Source organism: Molothrus ater, chromosome 2, assembly GCF_012460135.2.
Source record: "Molothrus ater isolate BHLD 08-10-18 breed brown headed cowbird chromosome 2, BPBGC_Mater_1.1, whole genome shotgun sequence".
In the NCBI taxonomy this organism is placed as follows: Eukaryota; Metazoa; Chordata; class Aves; order Passeriformes; family Icteridae; genus Molothrus; species Molothrus ater.
Genome location: NC_050479.2, coordinates 61,651,249 through 61,674,996, shown reverse-complemented (window position 1 = coordinate 61,674,996; position 23,748 = coordinate 61,651,249). Strand labels below are relative to the sequence as shown.

The window sequence follows — 23,748 nt, the reverse complement described above, 5'->3', positions numbered from 1 at the left end:
ACAAAACAAGCTTTGGAGCTTGTTAGGTTTTGGTTTTTATTTTTTTAAATAGAGCCTGCAAGAACATGAATGAACTGTGAAGGGATTATTACTATTAGACCATGCTTCAACTTGTAAACTATAAAATAGCTGGCAGTCATGTCTGAAATGTAGCTCCCCCACCATCCTGCATGTTTTGAAGTAAAGCATGCTCATTTATAGGCAAAGGTAATTCCAATTTTAATTCCGGGAGATGGAACAACCATAGCAGCACTGTAGAAAATAACCTTATGCTTAGGTATTGTGTTTCATGTAGGTTTTGTTGCTTGAGGGGCTATTTTTTAAAACATTAAATGCTATGGCAGTGTGCAGCACCGAAGGTATCAAAGCTGGGTCCTCCAACTTCCAGATTAAGGCTAGTCAAATACCTTGCAATTCTGAAGCCCAAAAATTCACATACAATGGGCAAATACTTTTACCAAGAGATTGTTCATAAGCCATAAGCCATTGCTGCAACTCAGTTACTCTTACCCAGAGTACAAGGCTTTCAACCCTTCTTCTCTGCATATTCTGACCAGCGCATGCACCATTCCACGGTAGCGAATCTCTTTATATTTGGCATCATTAACTTGACCTTGAACCTGGAGACGTGTTTTGGTCAGATCAATGGGGAAAGTACCTTAAAGGAAAAACCAGTGAGAAAATTACCAAAGTACCTACCTAACCAAAGACAATAGAGAATACCATACAAGGAACAGCAACTTTTATTATATATCATAATATATAAAAGTACTCCCATGGGAAAGAAGCTTTTCTTAGCAAGACTTTCTTTTAAGTGATTCACATTCTATCACCTTGTTTCTTCTAAAGGCCTGACAGAGGCCCTGCCTACCTCCTGTGTTCACATTCACTATATTTTCAGGCAACACAGCATTGCCTGGTTGCCAGCAGCCACACTGAACAGGACTTTGCAATCCCAATCAAGCACTGAGTTTGCACATGTATTCTACCAACCCCTTTGAAGAGGACATCACTGAAGGCAAATTCTGTAGGGCACGCTATACAGATTCTGGCCTAGTATCTGAAAAAGCAATAGCAGCAGTACCTATTTCTGTTACTGCTTTCCTGTAGCCTACTGCTATGTTATGTTCAATTCATATTCTCCATGCTCCCCTCATGAAAGGGTTCAGAAACTCTATACATCCAGGAAAGGACCACCTCAACATGCCATACTCACTTAAGTACTAACAGGAGTCAGGATTAACTACATCTGTTTAAATGAGGCTTACCAGACAAGCAAAGCTTTCATTAATTGTATGTCTTCCTTAAGCTTTTGGCATTATTGGCCATATTCAGTCAAGTCAAATAATGACAAGTTTCAAATTCAAGTTTGTACAAATTTCCTAAGTAGAAACCCTTCCCATCTCTGCAATCATGCAAAGTTGGATTGGACAAGGCTTTGAGCAACTTGATCTAATTGAAGATGTCCCAGCTCAAAGCAGGGGGGCTGGACCAGATGACAAACACAAACTACTCTATGAAAACAAAAGATAATAGTTTTAAGTGTAATTTTATACTGCCTCTACTTTACTAGACAGACCTTTCATGCAAGCCCACCACATGCCCAGCCATGTCCTGCTACAATGAAAATCCAGATTTCCTTTACTTTCATATACATGCATTTCAAATACAAGTCTACAAAAATGTGGATATTTAAGGTTTGCCTTTAGAGGAGGCCTAAAACATCAGATGCAGTGTCTCAATACAGCAATTATTCTGTGTTGCTCACTATTGAATTTTCAAGTGTTCAAATCTAAGCAACCACTTACATTCAAGAAAAGATTATTTAAACTACAACACAGATATCCAGTAAAGCTAAAGAAAAATCTACAAGTTAAGAGTGTAACTAGTCAACTGCAGCAAAGCAGAAGCTGTATCTACTTATGACCACTGTCTAGGAACAGATCAAACAACACCAAATAATAAAACACAGAAGCAAGATATGTATAGAAAACAAGATTCACCAGGGATGAGAGTTTATAGACACAAGTGTTCTGGCATTGCAACAGAGATAAGAGAAACTCTTCAGTCAGCATTAAGCAAAAATCTCTATGCTGCAGACCACCATATACCACTGTGTCACTGGCAGCATGGAACCCTACTTGTTTTACATGGAGACTGTCCAAGTAAAGAAAATCATGTCAACAATTAAAACAAACTCTTACCACATTCTGCAGTGATTGATGCTAAACCTCCATAGATAAAGGGTTTCCAGTTCAGTGCTGGCATTATTGGTTCCTCTTTCTGTGAAAGAGGAAGATTTAACACTACTGTAAGTACATGTCATAAAAATTCAAGCTAACACTTTGTAAAAACTTTGTGCCTGGTCCATTTAAAATGGGCCTTTCAAATATGAATAAAGAGTTAAAAAAACCATAAGAGTAAACAAACCCACATTTAATACACTTGACAATAAGAAGAAAGACAGGAATACCACAGAAAAGCACCTGGGTTTAAATCAGTGCCTGCTATATGTTTGGGCCACCACTCTCCTCACCATGAAAGGTTAAAGCAGGTCGTCTCCCAGGCATAATGTTAAGGAGCACTGCAGTGAATAGCCTCCAAGGATTTTTACTAAGCTGAACTAGTCTGACTACATGCTGCAGTCATTACAGAACTTGCTTTTTTCCAGTTACCAATGTTATTTAGCATGAGCCAAGCTAGTACACTTGCACTAGGGTGCATATACACCATTTTGCTTCCATTCAGACCTATTTCTGCTACCAGTGTTCACAATATTAATTCTTGTGAATGTTACATGAAAATCGTGTCAATTATTGAATTTGACAAAGCAACCACAATTTGTCATTAACTATAGCATATGTTTTGCAAGATGTTGAAGTAATCCAATTATGTTAGAAAAGAGATAAGAACTTCAAAACCAAACTAGTCCAGCCAACACCAGATTGCCCTTCCCAAAAACAAGTATTTCTCTCAACATCTTATTTTTCCCCTTCCTCACAATATAAATATTTTTCATTCCTCATTTTCTATTATACCCCCCTAAATATTGCATTCTACAGTTATTTTTGCCAATTAATTTTATGGGAAAATTTTACTTGAAAATACCTCCCTTGGCACTTATACTCCCTGTTATTCTTCCCTGCTTTATCACCTGTAGTGCCTACCTGGAAAATATCACAAATACACCCATTGCTTAACCCTGCCTTTTGTACAGCTGAACCCTCTTTAGTCACTTCCTCCAGAAATGCCAATAACCCAGCACCTAAATGAATTTTTAGAGTTGCAGACACTCAGCAGGCCTGAACAATTTCTGCAGCTCCAGTTTTCCTTTTATCATCTTTACTTCATGAAAGTAAAGATGATAAAATGACACATGAGGAAAGGAAAGAAGCTAAAATGACAATTTTACATACTCAACACCTACATGCACAGAAATCCTTCTTATTCTTTACACTGCTGCAAAGAACATAATTTAAAAAAAAAAAAGACAAGGCAACTAAGGTCACCCTACTATACTGCCAAAAAGAGTGCATTACAGAGGTCTGGACACACAGGCTTAGACCATGCCAGCTTTTCAATACAAAGGAGGCAGAGCCACGTGAATATGACATTGTATCAGAGGGAGGCCAGTTCCAGCTCCAAGTTCCTCATAATGCTGTTCTGCCATGATTAATGGCAGATCATTTAATTAACAGAGACAAAGCCAAGCTCAGTTTGCCCACTATCTGCTACACACCTGATCTTTACACCTGAGAAACTCATCAAAACTGACAGTTAAGCGTCCTAAACATACTAAAACAAGATTTCATCTATCATAAATACCACAACACATATAAAACAAAAATAGATCCTTTTCCTGTTCATTTCATATTTCACTCTGCCTAAGCAATGGAGGCTACTCACTTTTTAAACATAATTCTGAGCACGATCAAATAAAGTTTTCAATTTGCACACAGATTTACAAATATTAGTTGAAGTTTTAATATATAAATAGGATACTCTGATGCAAAATTTTATAGCACACTGTTCCTTTGACAGATCCCAAGGTGAAGGTCAAGGTCTGTACATCTGAAAGGCTTTCAAGTCTCATCTCCTGCCAGTATGCTAAACTAACCATATGAATCTTTAAATTTCTAACCTCCAGCCCCCTTCTTCAAGGTTTCCATACTTTAGGAAGAAGTATGAAGAAGAAGAAAAACACAAAGCAAAGATATAGAGTTTTTTCTCAGGAAAAAAAAAAAATCAAAAAGACACACCATCCAGTAATTTCGCCCCATGATCTCAGGTGTCTCATTTCCCGCTTATATTCCAAATTCTTGGTTTGCTTCTTAGTCAGAACTTCTTCCCTATATCAATAAAAATAGTAAGTGTCTCCTCAGAACAATTCTGTATCAGCTGAGTGAGTGGCAAACTACTTAAAAAGATAATCCAGCCATCATTATAGAAAAAAATTAATATCTCCACTTTTACTAGAAAGATATTGCCTTTACAAAATACATGTTGCCATACCCTGAACATCAACAATGACAGAGGGGATACTCGACCGTAAAGAACATTGGGTTGAATTAATACAGAGATTCATCCACGCACTTTCTGCGGTGGTCAGAAGGGAATCCTCTTTCTTTTAACCACAGCGTGACTAGACTAAACCCAAAAGTCCGAGTTCCATGAAAGAACGAATCACTTAAACAACTCGATAGTTCCCCGACAGGGAGCAGGCTTGAAAAGTCCCACATCGAATTACACGTTGGTCGAGAACATTGCTAGCGTATTAAGCTCGCAGTACACTCGAGCTTATAGCAACTTTAACTATTTAAAGCGAATTCGAGCCTAGGGTGGCAACAGCTACTACTACACAAGAAAAATAGCGTCCCACCCTCCGAGACCTGAGAGCAGCAGCCGCCACCTCCCCACTCACCACCGAGCCCTGCCCGACCCCCACGTCCTGCCGCGCCGACCCCACTGCTCCCAAATCCCAGCGCTGCTCCCCGCGGCCGCGGCGGCTTTTGGGGAACGTGGGGCTCCGCCCCGGGGCGGGCTGGCCCGAGGGGCCGAGCCAGGAGCGGGGTGTGGAAGGGGTGGATGCGAAGTCGCAGTTGGTTCGAAGGGGGCGCCGAGCCGGCTGCAATTATCCGGGGAAAAGATTAACCGTGCTGACCTTGCAGTCAGAGGTCTCCCCTCGCCGCTGGCCTTGGAGGGCTGCTGGGCTGGCGGGGTAGGCCGGCATTTTCCATTAGCGCTCCTGCCCCAGGAGAATGGAGCGGCTGTGGCGGGTGTTTCAGCGCTCCCCGGTTAACGAGCAGGTCACTCGGCCCTTAGAGTTTCTCCTCACCATTATCTGTAAGGACACTGATTTTGCCCCTCGGTTTTCGATCCTATGGGCACCAGCAACACTGCAGCAGTACCGGGGCTGAACTTTCCTGAGGCGGCACAGGAACCTTTATCTACCTGCTGTGTGGAGGCACAGAAAGGGGCAGGGTGGGCTTAAATAGCCACTTTGCTCTTTAAAATACCCTCTTCAATATTTTTGGCAGAATGGTTACACGGGTGATTCACTAGTTGAAGTAGTATTACACAGTTCTGTGCCATTCTAACTATGTTTCTTTGCATCACCAGGGCAGAAATTATGGATTCAGTATACATGCTTTACATGGCTTTGTTCGCACACGTCCAGTGCCTGTCCCGAAGGAAAGGGGCTATCCAAAAGGGCAGGTCTCAGCCGCTGTACGGGTGGCAGTGACCAGTGCGTGAAGACTGGATGAGAACCAGAAGTAGTCTGGTGCAGAGCCCAGGGCTTCCTGTGAAATAGTTTGGAATCAGCTCTTTTGCTGCCCCTAAAGGCAGAGTGTTGTGGTCACTCGGTGCTTTCTGTTTCTGACTGAAGAGCTGCCAGGAGTGCTTGTAGGGACCTACCCGCACGGTGCAGCCCTGCTGCCGCTGTCAGTCCGCTGCCTTGCAGGCTGATGGCATGCCTTGCTCCAGAAAGGGCAACGCATCCTGTGGGATTGCTCCCCGCGCCCATCTCAGGGCAAGGCTGGAGGCTGAGAACCTTTATTTAAGCTTACTGGCTGGTGGAGAGAGAGGGTGATACCCGTTCAGCCCTCATTAAGAAGCTGGATGTGGCTTTGCATGCAATCCTCGATAAAGCATAAGGGATCCAAAATTTGGGTTGTGGTATGCCACAAGTGCTTCATACAATGAAAATAGTTCTCTAAAGCAATCCAAGTCTATTACAGACTTCCCACAAATGCTACATTTCACTTGTTAAAGGATGGCCTATAAAGCTCCTGCTCTAATCACAATGTTGCAAAATTGTCTTTGCAGGTGGGTCTCAGAGAACCTAGCAACAAAGTCCCACCTCAGAACTGGTGTTCACATTCTAATCCCTTCCTGAAACTCCTAGTACCTGGCTAGTTTTTTACAGGTTATATAACTACAGCAAGTACGATCTTACTTCAGATAAACTTTGAATGGCTCCTTTCTTTCTTTTTGCACAGAGATCATTTGGACTGATTCTAACATCACCAAAGTGATTTGCACTTTGGTGCAGCCGCTTTGGTTTTCTGGCTTCTCAAATTTCTGCCTCTTTTTAAGAAGGACTTTAGTTCCACTCTGATCTTGAGTTGGGCAGCTCCTTCTGTAGGCAGATGGGTTTTATTACCTCTGCTGAAAATCAGTTCCTGCTCACATGTTATATCTTGCACCCAATCACATTTCTTAGTTTATTAACAACCTAATTGCTAGTTCTCAACTGTGTACTTTTGAATACAGAGGAATTCAGGTTAACTTTTGTTCCTACTGGTGACTTTTGCATGGGTCCTCTGAATAAAGTCTTCTGTTGTATTCTCAACCCGATTCATACTACGTATGAGGTACGTAATGCTTTTGTCAACAGACAGTGGGCTACTTTTGGCAAGCTGCCTTGAACCTGGCATCTGCGTCATACCAGCACTGACTTAGGTGCTCAGCATCTTGCCACATGTGCTACTGATTACACACTCTTACAACAGCTTTATCCAAGCTTTATGCCAGTTCTTTCCCAAGGGCTGTGCAGGGCTACAATTTAATTAAATACATCCCAGACCCTAAACTTACTGCTCCTAAATTTCCTCACACATTTTTTGTTCTTTTTTTTAAGCAAAAGAAGGCAGCCCTCAAACCATTTTTCTGGGGAGCTCTGCTTTTTGTGCATTCAGTCCTGTTTTGCTACTTCCACTGCTGCTTAAAATGGAAAATCATTTCACTTCTGGTCTCTGCAGTGGTGAAGACAGGTCTGCCAAGTCTCCTATTGCTTAAATGAATGGTTAGTGGAGAGACACAGATGGCTACAGGTATTTTGTTACTAGCTGTAACCACGGGAGAGGTACCTTTTTCTCTTGGAAACTTTCACAATTACTAGTTACATAACTGATTTGCATTTTTCATGTTCCATTGGCTGAGTGATGAAAGCAAGCCTAGGACATGGGAGCCAAGAGCTCCCTGCCCTGGCACAGCCTCCTCACTTTCAATTGTTTGCACTTTCTCTCTGAAGGGCATTTCATCTGACCCTCAATCATACAGCAGATGACTTTGTTGGGAAAGTAGACACTCAGTGTGCTATTGGCACATGTAAAACTGTAAGACATAATAAATAGTACTTCCATTGTGTTTGCCAGGGGCAAAGCCTCAGCCTGGAGCACCACATCCAGTTATGTGTGGTGCATTCCAGGAGAGCTTTACAGAAGAGCTAGGAAAATAAGGCTAGGAATACAAAACACAATCTGTAATGAAAAATTGAAAGAAGCAGTCTTAAAAAAAGATTAGTATAACATAATCTTCAAGATTGAAGTTATCCATAAAGAGGAATTTAATTCTCTGTTCTCCACCACTTAGACATACAACAGACTTTCTAATGGTGTGGACAGTACTAGATGAGAATGACTGTGGAGTTTGCAGTACCTTCATCATCACCAACTTTTAAAAACTGTTAAGCAGCTGTTTTTGAGATGTACTTGCAATCTGGATTACCTGAACCAAGCATTGGGATGGACTCTCAAGGATCTCTCCAGCCCTTGTTGTCTGTAATTATTCAATGACATTTCCTCCTCCAGCTGCTAGCATATGTTATGTACGATGACATGACAACTGAAGTTTCTAACTTAGTAACATAATCTACTGTGCAGAGACCAGGAAGAAAGGAAAGTGAAATCAGGAGTAACAGTAAATGTAATTTTGTAGTCTTTTTTTTAACAAATATTTTTTTATAATCTGATTGGACTCTGGCATTGGCAGGAGCCAAAGGTCTTTACTGTGTCATTGTTTTGTGGATATAAAAGGGTCATGTTATTTGTTTTTAATGGGTAAAAGGTGAAGGAACAGAGGGCAGTTCCAGGCTTTGAGTGGACAAGAGTCACACAGCATAAGGTCCCAGCAAAGCAGTTCTAGTAAATGTAAACCAAAAAAAATTTTCTGAAAGTGTTGCAATCTTGTAGCAGGTCCTGGGAAATTGATTTGTCTTCTTTTCTGGGACCCCAAACAGAGATAATAACTCCTATGTATGTGACAGCATTGAGGTTGATGTTATTTGAATGAGCAAATGAAAAGCTGCTAAAGTTGCTCAGATAGGAAGGCACCATAGGAGGCTTTTCACTACTACAAAATACTTTCCAACCTCAAAGGGTGATCCTCCAGGTCCTTGCTAAATAAAGATCACAGTTGCTTCACAGAGGCTTTTGTCCAACATTGCACTGTGCTAAACAAGTAGCGATTAGAAGAAACAACGCAAATTTAAATGCTGGTAGATGCAACACAAAGAAGAGCAAATATTTTTCTATGTCCTAGTAAAAATCAGACAGAATATGGTGTAAGATACAGCCTAACCTTTCCCACAGGGGAGATGATTCAATGTTGAATGAATGACAGAGCGGTTGACGTGACACCAAATAACATCTCACACATGGTATGTTTTCTGCCACTTTCAGTACACCCCTTGCTGGCAGTACTCAATATCCAGGGATAGTAGGGAGCATTTGTTGGGGGAAGCATATATTTGTGGAAGTGTCTGCTGGGGGAGATACATATTTGCACTAGACTATCCTGTGACAGCAGAGTTGCAGTTGAAGTAGTTCTACAGTAAAAGAAATGTGACTCAAACAAGACAATGGTCAGGGAGATGTACTGGCAGGTGACCCCAAGCCATGTCCTTCGCAATGCAGGATTTAGGTTGATCAGAATACAGAACTGCCTACATAGCAAAATTTCAAGCTTTCAGTGCTATTACTTCTTAAAGGAACCTCACTATTCTCTTTCCAGATTCTCAAGTTTTGATGGTTTTCCTCTAGTGTTTACAGAATGCTTTGCATTAAATCATTACCCAAATAATACAGCTTTTCTTCTGGTTACTCCAGTCTGGCTTTGGGTAACCTAAATTTCGCTATCAGCATCCAAATACTATATCCTTCCTTTTAAATTTAAACATGTATTTTATAAAATTTTGTCAAATGAAGCATTCAAGTAACTTTTTTTTTTTTTAATAAAAAGTTCTGAAAAGGCAGGATGCTTTCTGAAGAAGCATTTTCCTGCTTTGCAGCCCTGCTGATCCACAGGATGACAACACCAGAACTAATACAGTATTTGGCTGAGATGAGTTGATTGCTGTTAACCTTGAGCAAGACAGGTTATTCTGCACAGCAGGGAAAAACAGCTGTAGGATTTTGTCCTTGTGGTAGTTGTCTGTGACAACAACCACATGCTGAACAAGTCACTTAGGACCCTTAATGTGCAGTGGGATTCCTTGCTGATGCAGCAAAGCAGCATTCATGGGTAGGAACTCACATCTCCACTGCTCCTAGTAACTAAGGCTGGCAGAGTGGGAGAGCAACTGCCTTCCAGAGGCTGAAGAAGCACAGATGACAGTGATAGACATCCTGGGTTTCCACGAAACATGCAGATGACATGCTCATGTCCCTCTATTTCCCAGAGTTATTCTTCCCTACACTTGGTTCAGTAGATGCCAGCTTTTGGACATGCTCATGCCTTAGGAGGCAGCACCAGGGAGCAGAGTGATGTGCCTCACAGCTGTAAAAAGGGTCTTGTTCTGCAACAAGGCAGCACTGATGTAGCAGCTCATTGCGAAAAAGGCAGATGCTCCCTTACCTTCCCATATTCCCCTCCCATTCCCAGGCACAGTTCTGGCCCTTTGCTCAGACTGCTGATTGCTCTCATCTGACTTATGAGTGGGTTCAAGTCACTAATTACAGAATGCACCCATCAAACCCCAGGCTTCTGCCAGCTGATGCAGCTGAACTGGCTTCACACTGGCAGCAGCAGCAGTGTAACAGAAGAAGCAGCATTGCATGACTTGAAGTGGGTTCATCCTGTTGGAAGCATTGAAATATTAGACTGTCTCAACATCTCACAGGACTTAGCCACAAGTATTTGGCAGAGCAAATACTCCTGAGGGGCTGCAGTATGCATCCTGCCTTTAACACCCCATCCTAACACCTCTGGCCTCCTGTCTGGCTTGTAGTAAGAACAGGAGTTGGCATTAATGCCCAGACTTCACACAGCATGCTAACAACTTTTTCTGACCTTCAAGGCCAGACAAGAGAGGCAAAGCAGAGCCACCTTGCAGCCTGCAGGCTGCCAGCTGGATTGTGTGTAAAACCTCATTGAAGAACTTTGGATGGCCTCCTACAACACAGCTGAAAATGCAAACTTCAATTCATGCCAAAGACGGGTTGGCCTTGTTTCAGCTCTAAGGCCAGGGGGAATCCAGTTCTGCCTAATCAAAGAACCAGCCTACAAACTTCCTTGCTTTGCATTTCAAATACAAAGCCAGCAAGAAGACAGGGAGAAAAGAGAAAAAAAAGCAATTAAGAGTAACAAAGATGAACAAGAGAAGATAGTGCAAATGAACGTTGAGACAAGAGATACGAGGAGAACAGGCCTATGTAAATTGTGCAGAGGGTTTTACTGGTGCTAGACTGTCTGAAATGACAAGAGGCATTTTTGTAAGTGCAAAGAATAAGTGATGCTTTGAAAACAGATGGTTTGCTAGCTCAGTGATAGTTGCCATGAGGACTAAGACATCTAGGTAGCTTGTTCCGGAGGAAAGCACTACAGGTAAAAGCTACTTCTGACACTTTCAGGATTCTGAGAGAAGAAATGTTCTAAGGAAGCTGTCTAGGGATTGAGTGATTGTCTCCACTTCCTGGGGTAGGTGTGGAGGGATCCTGGAAGGTCACAGCACTATGCAGTCACACCTCAGGATACCCAGCATGGCCATCTTCCCAGGCAGCTTGGAGCACAGGACTTAGCAATAGATTATATACTCCTCCCTGGATGGAGTTAAACTTTGTGGATTTGTAATATCTGTAAATTTTATAGGAAACTAGCCCAACTCTTGTAGTTCTTACACATCCTAGATTTTATATGATTCCAAAAGATCCACTGTTTTTATTGTTTTTATATCTTAAATGACAGTCCCTATCTGAAAGGCTTCTGTAATAGAGGTAATTGTATGTGTATGAAAATGATGTAGCTATAGAAGCTACACAACCTTTTTCCAAATGTATCTCAGCAATATGTAAATGACAGCTCTTTTTTCTGATTTTGATTTTCACTGCAGACTCCATTGTAACATTGAATTTTGGAGATGATAAACAAGCTGTTCTCTATTGAAGTACTAAAGCAGTTCCAGAAACAGGGGAACCCTAGAAAATGCCTTTTGATCAGTAAGTATACAGCATTTGAAAGAAATGGGAGAGGTGAAAGTGTGAGCAATGAAATGTCCTGTATAGATGATCTTACTCATGCCATACAATCCAGTACATGGTAGAGGTGTTTAAATGGTGTGGTTAAAGACTAGGTGGGGAAAATAACAGTGGTGTGCAGACTCCTGCAGCTCCATCAGGTTTATCTGAACAGACCTCATTCAATTAGCTCAGCAAGTCTCTAATCAGCAGGAAAGATCTTAGTTTAACCATTGTCCACGTCACCAGTGCAGAAGGAATTAGCTCCCAAACTGAGCTCATCTGACCATGTTAGCTCATAGTTGTGTCTGTCTTTTCCATGTAAAAGTTAACATACCTGACTTCACAGGTTTCAAGTATCAGATTAGTTGGATCCCAAAAGCCCTCTAAATTTAGCCAAACACAGGCTTCTGGATGCCAGCCCAGAAAGAGTTCAAAGAATTTTCTTAAATTCTGCATTGTACTGTAATCCCCCAACAATTGTGATAGGAGACAGAGCTGCAGCAGCAGTCATACCTTCAAAACTTTTTCCTTTATGTGTTGCAGGAGCACAGCATTAGGAATGAATTCTTGGCCTGCTGTCAGAAGTGCAGCACTTTTTGCAGCAGGAAATTCAGAATCAGGACTCTTACAATCAAAGCTGTTCTGCCAGTGCCGCAGATGTTTTGTTTTGCTGTTTTGCCTTAGAAACAATGAACAGCATTTTTGCATTTTCATTAATTAACATTCTTGGTCAAAATCATTATACCCAGAAAGCTCAACTGAATAGTGTTTTGGTTTTTTCCTATTAAATCTTCTAAATCCACTGCAAATCACATCAATTCTCTGGAAAACAATTGGTCAGGCAGGCTGCAGCTCCCATCCACTCTCTCAACAGTTCCAGCAACCCGAGTGCATTTGCAAGGTTTGGAGGTATTTGCCATTTGCTAACAAGTGGCAATGGCATCAAGCCCTGGAGTTTCTCACTGACATTCAGTTCTTTCTCCTTTATTTTCCCTGTTTTGTTTACTTCAAATGCACTGAAACAAATGGTCATATAAATGTTAATGAATTACAGGCTCACTAATCGGACCTGGGTTTGCCTCCAAGTTTTAGCTGATCTCCCTCAGCCTTGTGAGCAATGTACTGTGAAAATTCTTGAAAAGCCAGTTTTGTTTCAGAGGGTGGTGGGGGGAGGCCGATTATTACTTTGTAATGTTCTCAGACCATAACTTTCATTGTAGTAAAAATGGGGGGAAAAGCCTTGAATGAAAATCAAGAGCAAAATATTCTTGCAAGGAGACCAACTGCTCATCCTGAACTAAGGCTCTGATCTTCCAATATTAGGCTAGACACAGTAATCTCAAAATACTCCATGTGCACCAGCACTGCAAAAGATGTGGCTGAATTTATGAAGTAGATTATGCTGTCTAATGTACATTACACCTAGAGACATCCTGTGACACTGGCAGTCAGTATTGCACTGTAAACACAGAGATGTGTGTTCCAGCAGTGCTCTGAGCTCACAGAAGCTCTGCTCTGCTGATTTGAGTTGACTGTGGCCATAGGGGTGAGGAGTCAATGGTGCAAGGCACAGTTGTAGCCACTCTGCATTTTTGATGACTGAGATTAGCTGGTTTTATTCATACTTAAAGCTTGGTCCAGCTTGGCTCCAGAACATCTCAATTTTAAAATCTTCTGGACCGTACTCTGAAATGTTTTCCATTTCCATTTGCATCATAGAACACACACACAAATAGAGATACTTTCCACCCCACTCCTAACCTTACTTCATATTTGAAGAGGTACTTGCAAACATGAACCTTAAAAAGTACAGACAAAAGGGCAGGTAAAAGGGCAGGTAAAAGGGCAGGGGGACAGGTAAAAAGATTATAATAAATCTCCTCTGTCAGAACTGCATCTTAGTTCTCGCTACCTCTGTTTATAAGCCCAGATTTGTATGTCTGAACTTTCCCCCAAGTAGCACATGACAGAGCCAGTTTGTGCCAGGTTCCAAAATCAGCTCCCAGAGACCTTTCCTGACCACAGACTGCAGCCAGAGCAGGCAGTGTGACCTTACTGTGGGGTTACGCTGTGCCCATGTATTAAAAAATAATTATTTTCTTTTTTGCGTTTCACTTCTGCAATTACATAAATGTTTCATTTCCTCTTACTATACACTATTAACATAAGAATTGGTGTTTGCACTAAGCCAAAACAAAGCCATGATGTCACTTGCCAGAGCATGGAAAAGAAAACATTGCATTGAAAACTACAGCTCTTGTCTTGCAATCTATGTGATTAAAAATATAACAACTACAGCCAGCTCAATATTACTAGTGTATCACACACTAGGCAAAACCAGAACTCCTGTATTCAACAGTCTTTATCTCTCAGATGTCTACTGGACATTTGTATTAAAAGCTAAAGTACTTTATGCATGAGTTCAATATGCAAGTCCAGGTGTTCAGTATATACAATCTGTAGCTTTCATGTTTTTCACATAAAAATTATTTTTATATAAGCTAACAGTAGTTAACATTGTGTGCATTTTTATCTAATTTTTAATCTTTGGGATAGATTTATAGATGATAATATATTGTTTAAATGTTGTGGTGATAATACAAGTCTTTCTCCTCTTTGTGCCTTTCTGGTAAATTCAAAACTATTCTTAGTCACAGTTTTTAAGCTAGTAGTTACAGTTTTTAAACAATAGTAGGTCCTTCACATTAATGATATAAAAAACCAAACAAAGGACTTCAGAACTCTGAATGACTAAAATTGCACTGACTGTGAAAAAAGGCTGTAACAGTGCCTGGTGCTGTTCACATCTCTGTCACTGGGCTTGAACAAGAGGGCACAATTCCTACATGCTTTGTAATATTGAGTCTTCTTCCTTGAGGCAATGACTCTTCAGGGTATTTCTGTGTGGTCTGTAACTGCCCACATGTACACATTATGAATAAAGGGACTGAAACCAAGAAATGGAAATCCAAATTGAGTGCCAAGAACAAGACCTGAGCATCACAGGAAGCTCCTGCCCCTGCTGGGAAGAAGAAAAGTACTTTGATTCCTAAAAACATACTTACAGGCTTAGCCCTGAACACCCTAGAAAGCAGCACAGCTCCAGCAGGGCTGGGACATGGGAGTTCCCTACGGCCATCCAAAACTCAGCCCTTTTTCATGCTTCTCTTTCAAGATTAACATTTTGTAACTTGGGCCAAATGCCACACTGTGAAAACAAACTTTGTACCTCTCTGTAGACCAAACTTCATCATCAGCACCATTGAAATATTATTATCATGGCAAGATCTCAGGTTCTCGCTATCCATCCTGAATATCCATGATCTCCACAGTTTTCTTTCCCTACCTATGGAAATAAGTAATAATTTGTTGTGACTGCATTACACCAGAAGAGAAACTATGAATGAAGAAACATATTTGGTCAATATAACTACCAACTATCATGGCTATGTTCAGGAATGGAGAATATAATCAGAAATCAAGAAAATAATGAAAAAGAATTTTCCTGGCCCTTAGTTTTCAGTGGGCTACAAAAATCAGAAGACTCGGCCTTAATGTTGTATTTTCATGTGAAATGAGAGCATGTGAAATGCTCTAAAAAAGAAAGACTTGTAAATAAAAATCATGCCCTGAGCCTCTGTCTGCCTAGGTCAGACTCCAGGTAGTAAAGACACCCACAAATGATCAGGTTGTTCCTCTGAAAAAGCTGGCCCTCAGGAAAGCAGCTTGCTTATAAACACGACTGCATGCAGAAACTGAAATGGTGCCTTTTGTGTTCAGCACCAGCAGACCTGTTCAATAAACTAATGGAGAAATTGCTATTTTTCTGTCTGTGTTTCTTGTGAAGCATGCAACGCAGGGCTTTGGATGAAAGCCAACTCTTTAAATAGCACTGGCCACCAGCAGAAATCCAAAGCAGTGGATAGTAAACTCAGATTAATAGAAAGAAAGAAAAACTATCCCCATTTTCATGGCATTGCTCTTATGTGCCTGGCTGGAGCTCACCCCTTTGCCTTGCCCCAGAAGATTCTGAAGCCAATTTCTATCCTGCTGTTTAGGGGCCCCCCACAGCTCTGGGCACCACAAGCACATCACACCCTGCATGCTCTCACCCTGTGTATGCAACATCCACTCTCCCCAAAAGCAGCTTCTCCATAGGATGTTCAGCACAAACCCGCCCGTGAATAGAGAAAATGCACCAAAAAGATGATCAGAATAATTTGCATCTATTTGATTTTCAGCATAGTGCATCTGTTGCATGGTTTCCATATTCATGCTGTTCTCAGAGGAGAATCATTTGCTTTGTGCTGTAAGAGCTACGCCCCCATGCCTCCCTGATTTCTCTGCATTCACTTGCTCCCATACCTATTAATTTTTGCAGTGGGATTTCTTCCTGGTTTCCTGTCCCCATAGAGTAGCAATGATTTGTTCTATGAAGCCTTGCAGTAGGTAGATAAACATTACTGGCCTCATTTCATGCATGGAGAATGTGAGACAGGAGGGTTATGCACAGACTGCCATCACAGAGAGGAGGGGCTGTAAGCGCCAGTTTTGACACACAGGAATTTCTCTGTGGCCTCACAGGTGTGTATTGTGCTCCCGCCCACACCCTGGAGCTTCTCAAGACTGAAGGATAGCATGACCTTTTAGGAAAAACAAGCCCAAACAGAACAGGCACTGTGTGCACCACAGTGGTTGTTATTTACAGCAGAAAAATATTTGTGCTCAACTTTGATGTGCAAAAATGTGTTTTCTAGGTCCCAATGCATTTTGCTTGTATACATTTGTGGACTGAGGTATTCACGTGTGGCAGGACGTCCCAGACAGGAAATTTGCTGTGATTCAATGTCTGATGAGCCACAGCTGGAGGAACACAGCACTAGACCACATTGCAGAAAAACTGAAAAATGAGACACACAGAGGGGGCCTGTGGCCATACAAAAGAGTGCTGAGGGTGGATGTGATTTCTTGGCAGTGCTGAAACAAGGCAGCCTGACCTCACATCACCTCTGTAATCCTTCGCTTACTCAGGGATATCCAACACTGCCTTGGCTGGGCATTTGAGCACAGTCATTAAACAGTAAGGAAGCTGGTGGCCCCTAAACCACCTGTCACATGTGAGGAAGGTTTTGCTTGCTCTTTCAAATGTCAAAACCAGGTCAGAAGTGTAAGACAGCAGGATCAGATGAGGAGAAATCCTCAGGGCAGCAGCTAATGTAATTGGCATAGCTGGGAGCTGGTGAGGCAGAATGGGCAGCAGGTCCTCCCTCACCTCAGCATGGCCCCACAAGTTTGTCAAGGGTTATTTCAGGGCAGAGAGACAGACAGAGATGATTCCCTAGCCTCCTTATGACTTTCTTTCCCCCTCTGTGTTTCTAGAAAAGTTCTCTTCTAAGGCTGCATATGATCGACAAGTTAATAAAGGGCATTTAAGGATACAGGGATATCTTCAAACTCCTTCCTGAAAAACATACAAATCTATGCAGAGGAAGGCAACGTCTCAGTATTGAATTTCCTGACCTCCAGTAGTCCTTGGCTGTAGGGGTTCTTCCTGAGCCAGAAGTGCTTAGTATCCTTTTCTGCAATTTTTTAAAGTTTCTTTTACAATAATCTAAACTTTTGGTATCCACAGCATCCTCAAGCAATAAGTTTCCCAGGGTAACTATACACAGGGTGTTAAAAGGAGCCATCTTTTGACTCTTCTGAATTTGTCACCTCATCATTTTCCTGATGTTTCCATATTTCCTGTCTGCTGACAGACAGTGAATAGTTGGTCTCTTCTAATTTTCTCAACTCTGCTGGTGATTTCCAAGATTTCTATCACATCCACCATCCCCACCCCAGATATCACCTTTTAAAGTTAATGTGTCCTATTGCAGATAATATTTTGCTCCTTGCCTCTCTTCTTGGTACTGGTCCCACTTTTATCACACCTTTTTGACACTGTGAGGCCAGGCCTGCACATGGCACTTGACATTTGGGCATGCAGCAATTACATACAAAATGTGTGTGTGTGTTGTGTGCATATATATTTACTCTATGTGTGTGTGTATACAGACATACGGCAGGGATGTTTCTGCTTTTATTCTCTATTTCCTTCTTAAAATTTCATTAACACTTTAGTCTTGTGATCAGCACTGAGAGATGCTCTTATGTTTTCACAGAAGTATCTATTATCACTTCAGGCCACTCTGCCCTGAATTGTATTCATTAGCTAAACCACTTTTTTATGTAAAGCTCCTGAAGAAATACATGAGATGAGCTGGTTCTTCTATTTTTTCTCTCTACCTACAGCATCACAGCTGTGGAGAAACACTTCCATGTGCCCTCTGACCCAGGGAAAGAACCAAACAGTGAGGAACACCCTGATTCATCCTGTGTGAAAGTACTCACAAATAATACAGTTGGGCTTTTTAAATAAATACAGAAATTGTGTAGCCAAATGTCTATGTAGAATGTGTAGAATGGGGCACAATGAGCTCCATAAGGCTCTGAGCATCAGACAGGCCTCTAAACCCACATCAATACAGGTTATGATCCACCCTATACTTGCAACACTCACAGGGTAGGGCCTAGCCCCCTGTTCAGTAGTTCTGTTTGTTCTACAGAGGACGATGGAAGTCTCCAGCACCAGGAAATCTGAAGAACAAGGTAAGCAAACATCTCCCCAGAGAAGTGCATGTCTAACTAATCCCCCTGATGAAAGAAGACTGGCTGACTGAACTCTCAAGGTCCTTTTCTACCCTTATCTTGAAGTGCCTCAGATTATCAGCCATCTCACAGATAGATCAGTCCCTATTTCCTCAGAGCATATTTGTGGATAGAATCTGCAAACACCTCCTTCTCTAATCCCTCTCTTAAAATTCCCCATTTTTGAGTAGCTCCTACACTGCTGCCACACCTTTCTGAAACAACAGAGCAACTCAAAATCACTCAGAAGCTAGGAGGTACCTCCTAAGTGTCCAACATATCCTTTGTCACCCAGTTACCTTTTTGGTTTTTGCAGAAAGGAGGAATGTAGTGGACACTAAATTCTTAACAGAAAATAATAAATATCTGTCTTGAGATCTTTGAAAATGACAGCAGCTTTGTATTTCCAGCTGACATGTGTTATGACCTCAAGTTACTGGATTGCCATTTGAGAAGCTGTTTTCCAAAATGGAATCTTTTAGTCCTGTTGCCTGCTGTCTCCTACAGTACTTTAAAGTGATGCTTTGAGAGACCAAGAAGTTAATCTACCCATTTCCTCATAATGGGTATTAAATCCTGCCATTTTCCTGGTGCATCTGCAGCAAAGTTTGCTTTCTAAATGTAACTGTGTTACCCGCTGGTAGTGTCAGAATTCTAGGGATAACACCATTAACATGCTGAGTGCTCTGATGATTATTTCCCTATTGACAAGACTGAGAGCTCACACTGTGTAACAATGACCTAAAAAGCTCACAGGAATGGATTGAAATGGCAGAACTCAATTTCAGGCTTCATAAGATTTCTGAAGCAAATGCCATTTTGAAAAATGGCAGCTGAGGGAGTTTAGCATGGCAGGATTAGCCCCTATAATGGCTAAGAACTCAACAGACCCCAGCTCATTATGAGTGGATGCTAATTATCTGGAGTGAATGGTATCTGTGTGCAGCATCCAGCTGGCCAGGAGCCCAGAGTGGCTGCATCAGTTGCAGGCCCAAGATCGAATTTTACTTGCGCTGGTCCTGGGGCATTTCAGGTGACCTGGGAACGGTACCAACAGCAGTGGAAAAAGTTCTGGCCTACCAAGGTGAGCAGAGCCCTGCTTGCCGTCCACCGGCTCCTGTCCTGCCATCTAGTGGGGTGTCTCTACATGGCACAGGCGTTCAGAAAGCCTTAAGGCTGGCACAAAAATAGAGAGCTCGCATGAGGACATCGTCCCCTCAACAGGGACCACTAAGTTAACTGAAGTTGTTCTTCAGTGAAGAATTGGGCAGAGATGTTTGCCTTAACTATGTTTGGCTAACTTTGAAGTGGTGCCTATGATAGAAATTGTAACCTTGGCTCATGTTGCAGTAAAACCAGCTCCATGGATGGGGCTGTGAGCTGCCCTGCTGGGACCCTCTTCCCCAGGGCTCAGCAGCTGTTTGTGCTCAGGCCCATCCCTCACTCCCCACCTGGGCTGTGCTGCAGGTACGCTGTGTCCGGCCCCATGTCTGGCTCATCCCAGCCCTTGGAGTGGCTTTAGACATTGCTCCCACACCACTGGCCTGGCTGGGACACCCTGGGACTGAGCCCTGCCTGGGGAAGACACTTCCCCTCCCTGCACTTCTAACTCCCCTTCCCTTCGGTAGCCAGCCCGGCTGCTCCATGAGAAGTCAGCTTGAGCTCTCTTAACAAATGGATCTGCTCGTGAGCTATCTTTGCTGTGGAGGACAAATAGGATAAATTCCATTCCCATTCTTTGCAAAACAATTGAACCTGCCAGGCATGCACTGAATTTTTTTTTTTTTTTGTGGATGACTTTATAAAACCTCCAGTCTGCTGTAAGAGAGACATCCAGGTTTACTGCCCATGGACTAAGGAGAGTCCAACACAAGAAATTAGATCCCTGCTTACCCTTGCCTTAGGTTTGGCATGGAAGGAGCCCTTTCTGCAGCATACCTCTAATCTGAGTCAAAGGATTGTACCACACTGTATTTAAACAGGACTAAAATAGGGACTCACTAGGATTAAAACTCTGGGCAGTGCAGAACCTGAATGCTTCTCCTTCTGTGTACATGTGATTTCCATGCAGACCGATCTTGCCATGCAGGGCAACATTCCTCTCTCATAATATCCCTTTTCCAAACCCTCTTGTCCATTCTGAATAGGGATTTGAGGATATTAATTTTATCCTGATTGTGTAACTACTCTACACAGGTATAAATGACAGCACATAGTTCACATAAGAATCACTTGGTGATGAATAGGGTTAAAAAGAACCCAGAGACAGGCAGAATCAGCCATTATTTGTGTCAACAATAACAGATCTAACATGCTTTCTGATCTCCCATGAGCAGGTTTCTAGCTTATTCTCAAAAACCTGCCAGGACAGAGAACTAAGTAGACAGCCTATTCTTTGCTTCTCTGTTGGCTGTACTGGAAAGCATTTCCAATGGCTAATCTAAATCTTCTCGCAGCAAAACAAACTAACTCATTTTCCTTCTACTCATTCCCTCTGCTCTGGTGAACCCTTTCTGATCAGTCCATAGCTTTTTCAAAGTGTGCTGTTAAAGCTGGAGCCAGTGCTCCCGGAAATACCAGCACCACCAAACAGAGCTCAGCCCCTCACATCTACCACAGCACAAGTTTCTTACATATAACATCACCACTTAGGCACTCCAATATTGTGTGGCCTTTTCTCAGAACAGGTAAAATAGACATTAGGATATTTTTTTTCCACTGAAAGGCTGGTCAAGCATCAGAACAGGCTGCACAGGGATGTTATTGAGTTACCATCCCTGGAAGTATTTAAAAGGCAAGCAGATGTGGCACTCAGGGACATGGATTAGTGGTGGACTTGGCAGTGCTGGGTTAATGACTGGACACAATGATCTCAGAGGCCTTTTTCAAATTAAATATTTCTATGACTCTATGATTCTGGTTCAGCTTTGGATCCACCAGTATCCCAGATCTTTTCTGTAGAACTGCTGCCCAGTTCTCTGTCCTGTGTCCATGGCTGATCATTTCTGCTCTGTGTTTGTGAGCATGACATCAGAGCACCCATATGGAGCACATCATCATCTCAGCATTCCCTGGCATTTGCCAGCAGCAGAAGCCTACAACAGAGCAGAGGACCAGGGCCAGGAGAAGGCAGCACTTCCCCTATGCACTCTTTCAGTTTCTAGTAATGTGTGGCTCAGAGCTTGTTTGAATGTTATGCTGCATCTTTGTGTTCAAAAGCCTTTGGTAGGTTTTCCTTTTAGCAAATGTTTGACTGCTCATTGATGGACTGGCCTTGTCCAAATGCCTTCTAACAATTCAGGCCACTTGTCCAATGTGTCAAAATCCCTTTTCAATTCCAGTCTTAATCTCCAATACACCAGTGGTCCTTCCCAATGTAATGTTACTGCCACTGTAATGAATGCACTCTCTATTCCATCACTGAGCACATTAGTGGGACACATTGGCAGCAGACCTGAGGATCAGGTGCAGGCTGTTCCACCACAGCCCTTTCAGTCACCTGGATGTTTATACAGTTAGTAAGTATAAAATTGCGGGTGGGCAGCACCTTGCTTCACAGTTCTTAACCTGGGAACCGCAGTCCTGTTTTCCCTAAAAACGCAGCAGCTGCAATGCGGGCTGACAGCCTCACACCCCCCAGGGCAGGGTTTGGGCGAGCAGTGCCACAGATAAAAGGGGTTTGTGGCCGCGCAGTGACCTCTGTGTCTGTTCGCAGAAGTGCAGCAGCCAGCGAGAGGAACAGTAAATACTGAAAACGCCAAGCTAAGAACACCTGCATTTGTTGTGAGTGCAAGAGGGGTTGTTGCTCAACCAAAGACCTTCCTTGTGTTCTAAAAATGATGCCTTTGTCTGAGATACCTTAATCTATCTAGTCCATTCTAATATGGTCTATCATTTGTGAATAGATCTTAGCTGATAAGCTACACTAATGATCAAAGCTCAACTCTTTCAAATATTAATCTTGGGATCTGGGGTTCTGGTTCAGTACACTGCCAATGTAAATCTAAATTATGAATTTTGGCTCGAGATCCAAAACAGTCGAAGGATTGCCAAGCACTGGAAGACTGACTATATTCATAACATAAACTCACCTGAAAGAATCAAACTGATGGTCTGGCTTTGTAAGATCAATTCCCAATTAATAAGAAGGGGTAACAAATAGTGATCAAATCTTTATTGCCTGGAAATGCCCTGGGGAAAGAACTTGAAGCAAACCAGTTAAAATCTACAGTTTCCATCTGTGTGTGTTGAAAGAGGGGCTACAGAGTCACAGCTCCTTTTTTCAGTCCTAAATTCCAGACAGATTTGTGAATCAATGAGCTGATCATGTGCATCCTCTCTCCCAAAGCCTTTGTGCTGGGAGATGCTCTGGGGAAGGGGGCACTGGGCACAGACTGTCCTGCCAGCCTCTCTGCAGCACCAGGGCTTGCTCAGTCCTTTAATCCTCATTTTTCCCAATTTCTTTCTACCAGCAGATATAGATGTGTACTTAGGATCCTCTCCCCCACACCTGGCAAATGATGTAAAACATCACCACTTTTATGTGACTTTCACAGCCTTTTACAAAGGTTAGAAGAACACACTGGTGCCATCCCTTATGTCATAGCCCAGTATCACCTCTCTTCCTCCAGCCTCACCTCTGCTTTATTTCCACTGATTGCACCCTGCAGGAGACATAGCTGAAGGCAGGATCCCCTCCCTTTTCTTACAGCTCAGTGGGAGTTGCCACAAGGGCTGAGAATGTACTGTTTACTTAGGGACAGAATGGTGTAGGATCAGCTGTCATCTGGCACTTTAATCCAAGACACAATTAGTTGAGCACAGCCATATCCACACAATACTTGATGGAAGCAATACTGCAGTAATTCACAACTGTCTGAGGTGTGGCTTTCCATGGGAAAGGCTTCTTGTGAGACTCTGCAGACACCTGCCTAGAAAATCCTCCTCAGATACTGTTAGAAGACTCCTCTATAAACCCACAGGATTCCATCAGTCCTTCGGGATTTACACAGCACCAAAGGTGAGGTGCACTATCAGGAAAACTTCTCACATCACTTTGGTTGTCAATTGGCAACTAAAAAGGTGGAGGGAGGGACCACATTTTTAATCTATCGCTCTGAAATGTGAATCCAGCTCTGGCTGGATGTGAGAAGTGCTTGAAGAGGCTGCCTGGACAGAAAGCAGGTGAGGAACACTAAGGTTTTCTCAAATGGTTTCTGGAAAAAATGGGGGGAAAAAGCATTTTCAAATCTATTTCACAAAGTATCAGCACATAACATAATTCTGTGTTTATATGGGATCACAGGAAAGTTTCAGCACT

The 23,748-nt window shown here is 42.4% G+C and overlaps 1 protein-coding gene across 4 annotated transcripts in view; it reads right to left on the bottom strand.

The window, feature by feature from the left end:
• SLC25A30 (solute carrier family 25 member 30) overlaps positions 1–23,748 on the bottom strand; it is a 32,771-nt gene that overhangs the window by 6,903 nt on the left and 2,120 nt on the right. The window contains exons 1-4 of one of the 4 annotated variants that reach the window (XM_054514113.1): positions 4,922–4,964; positions 4,260–4,349; positions 2,205–2,283; positions 511–658 (exon numbers count right to left, since the gene is read on the bottom strand). In XM_054514113.1, the coding sequence (XP_054370088.1) occupies positions 511–658; positions 2,205–2,283; positions 4,260–4,280 (248 nt within the window). In that variant the 5' untranslated portion in view covers positions 4,281–4,349; positions 4,922–4,964. Of the gene's footprint in view, positions 1–510; positions 659–2,204; positions 2,284–4,259; positions 4,350–4,593; positions 4,655–4,921; positions 4,965–23,748 lie in introns of those variants that run through there. The other 3 variants (XM_054514114.1, XM_054514116.1, XM_054514115.1) reach the window with 3 other exon arrangements.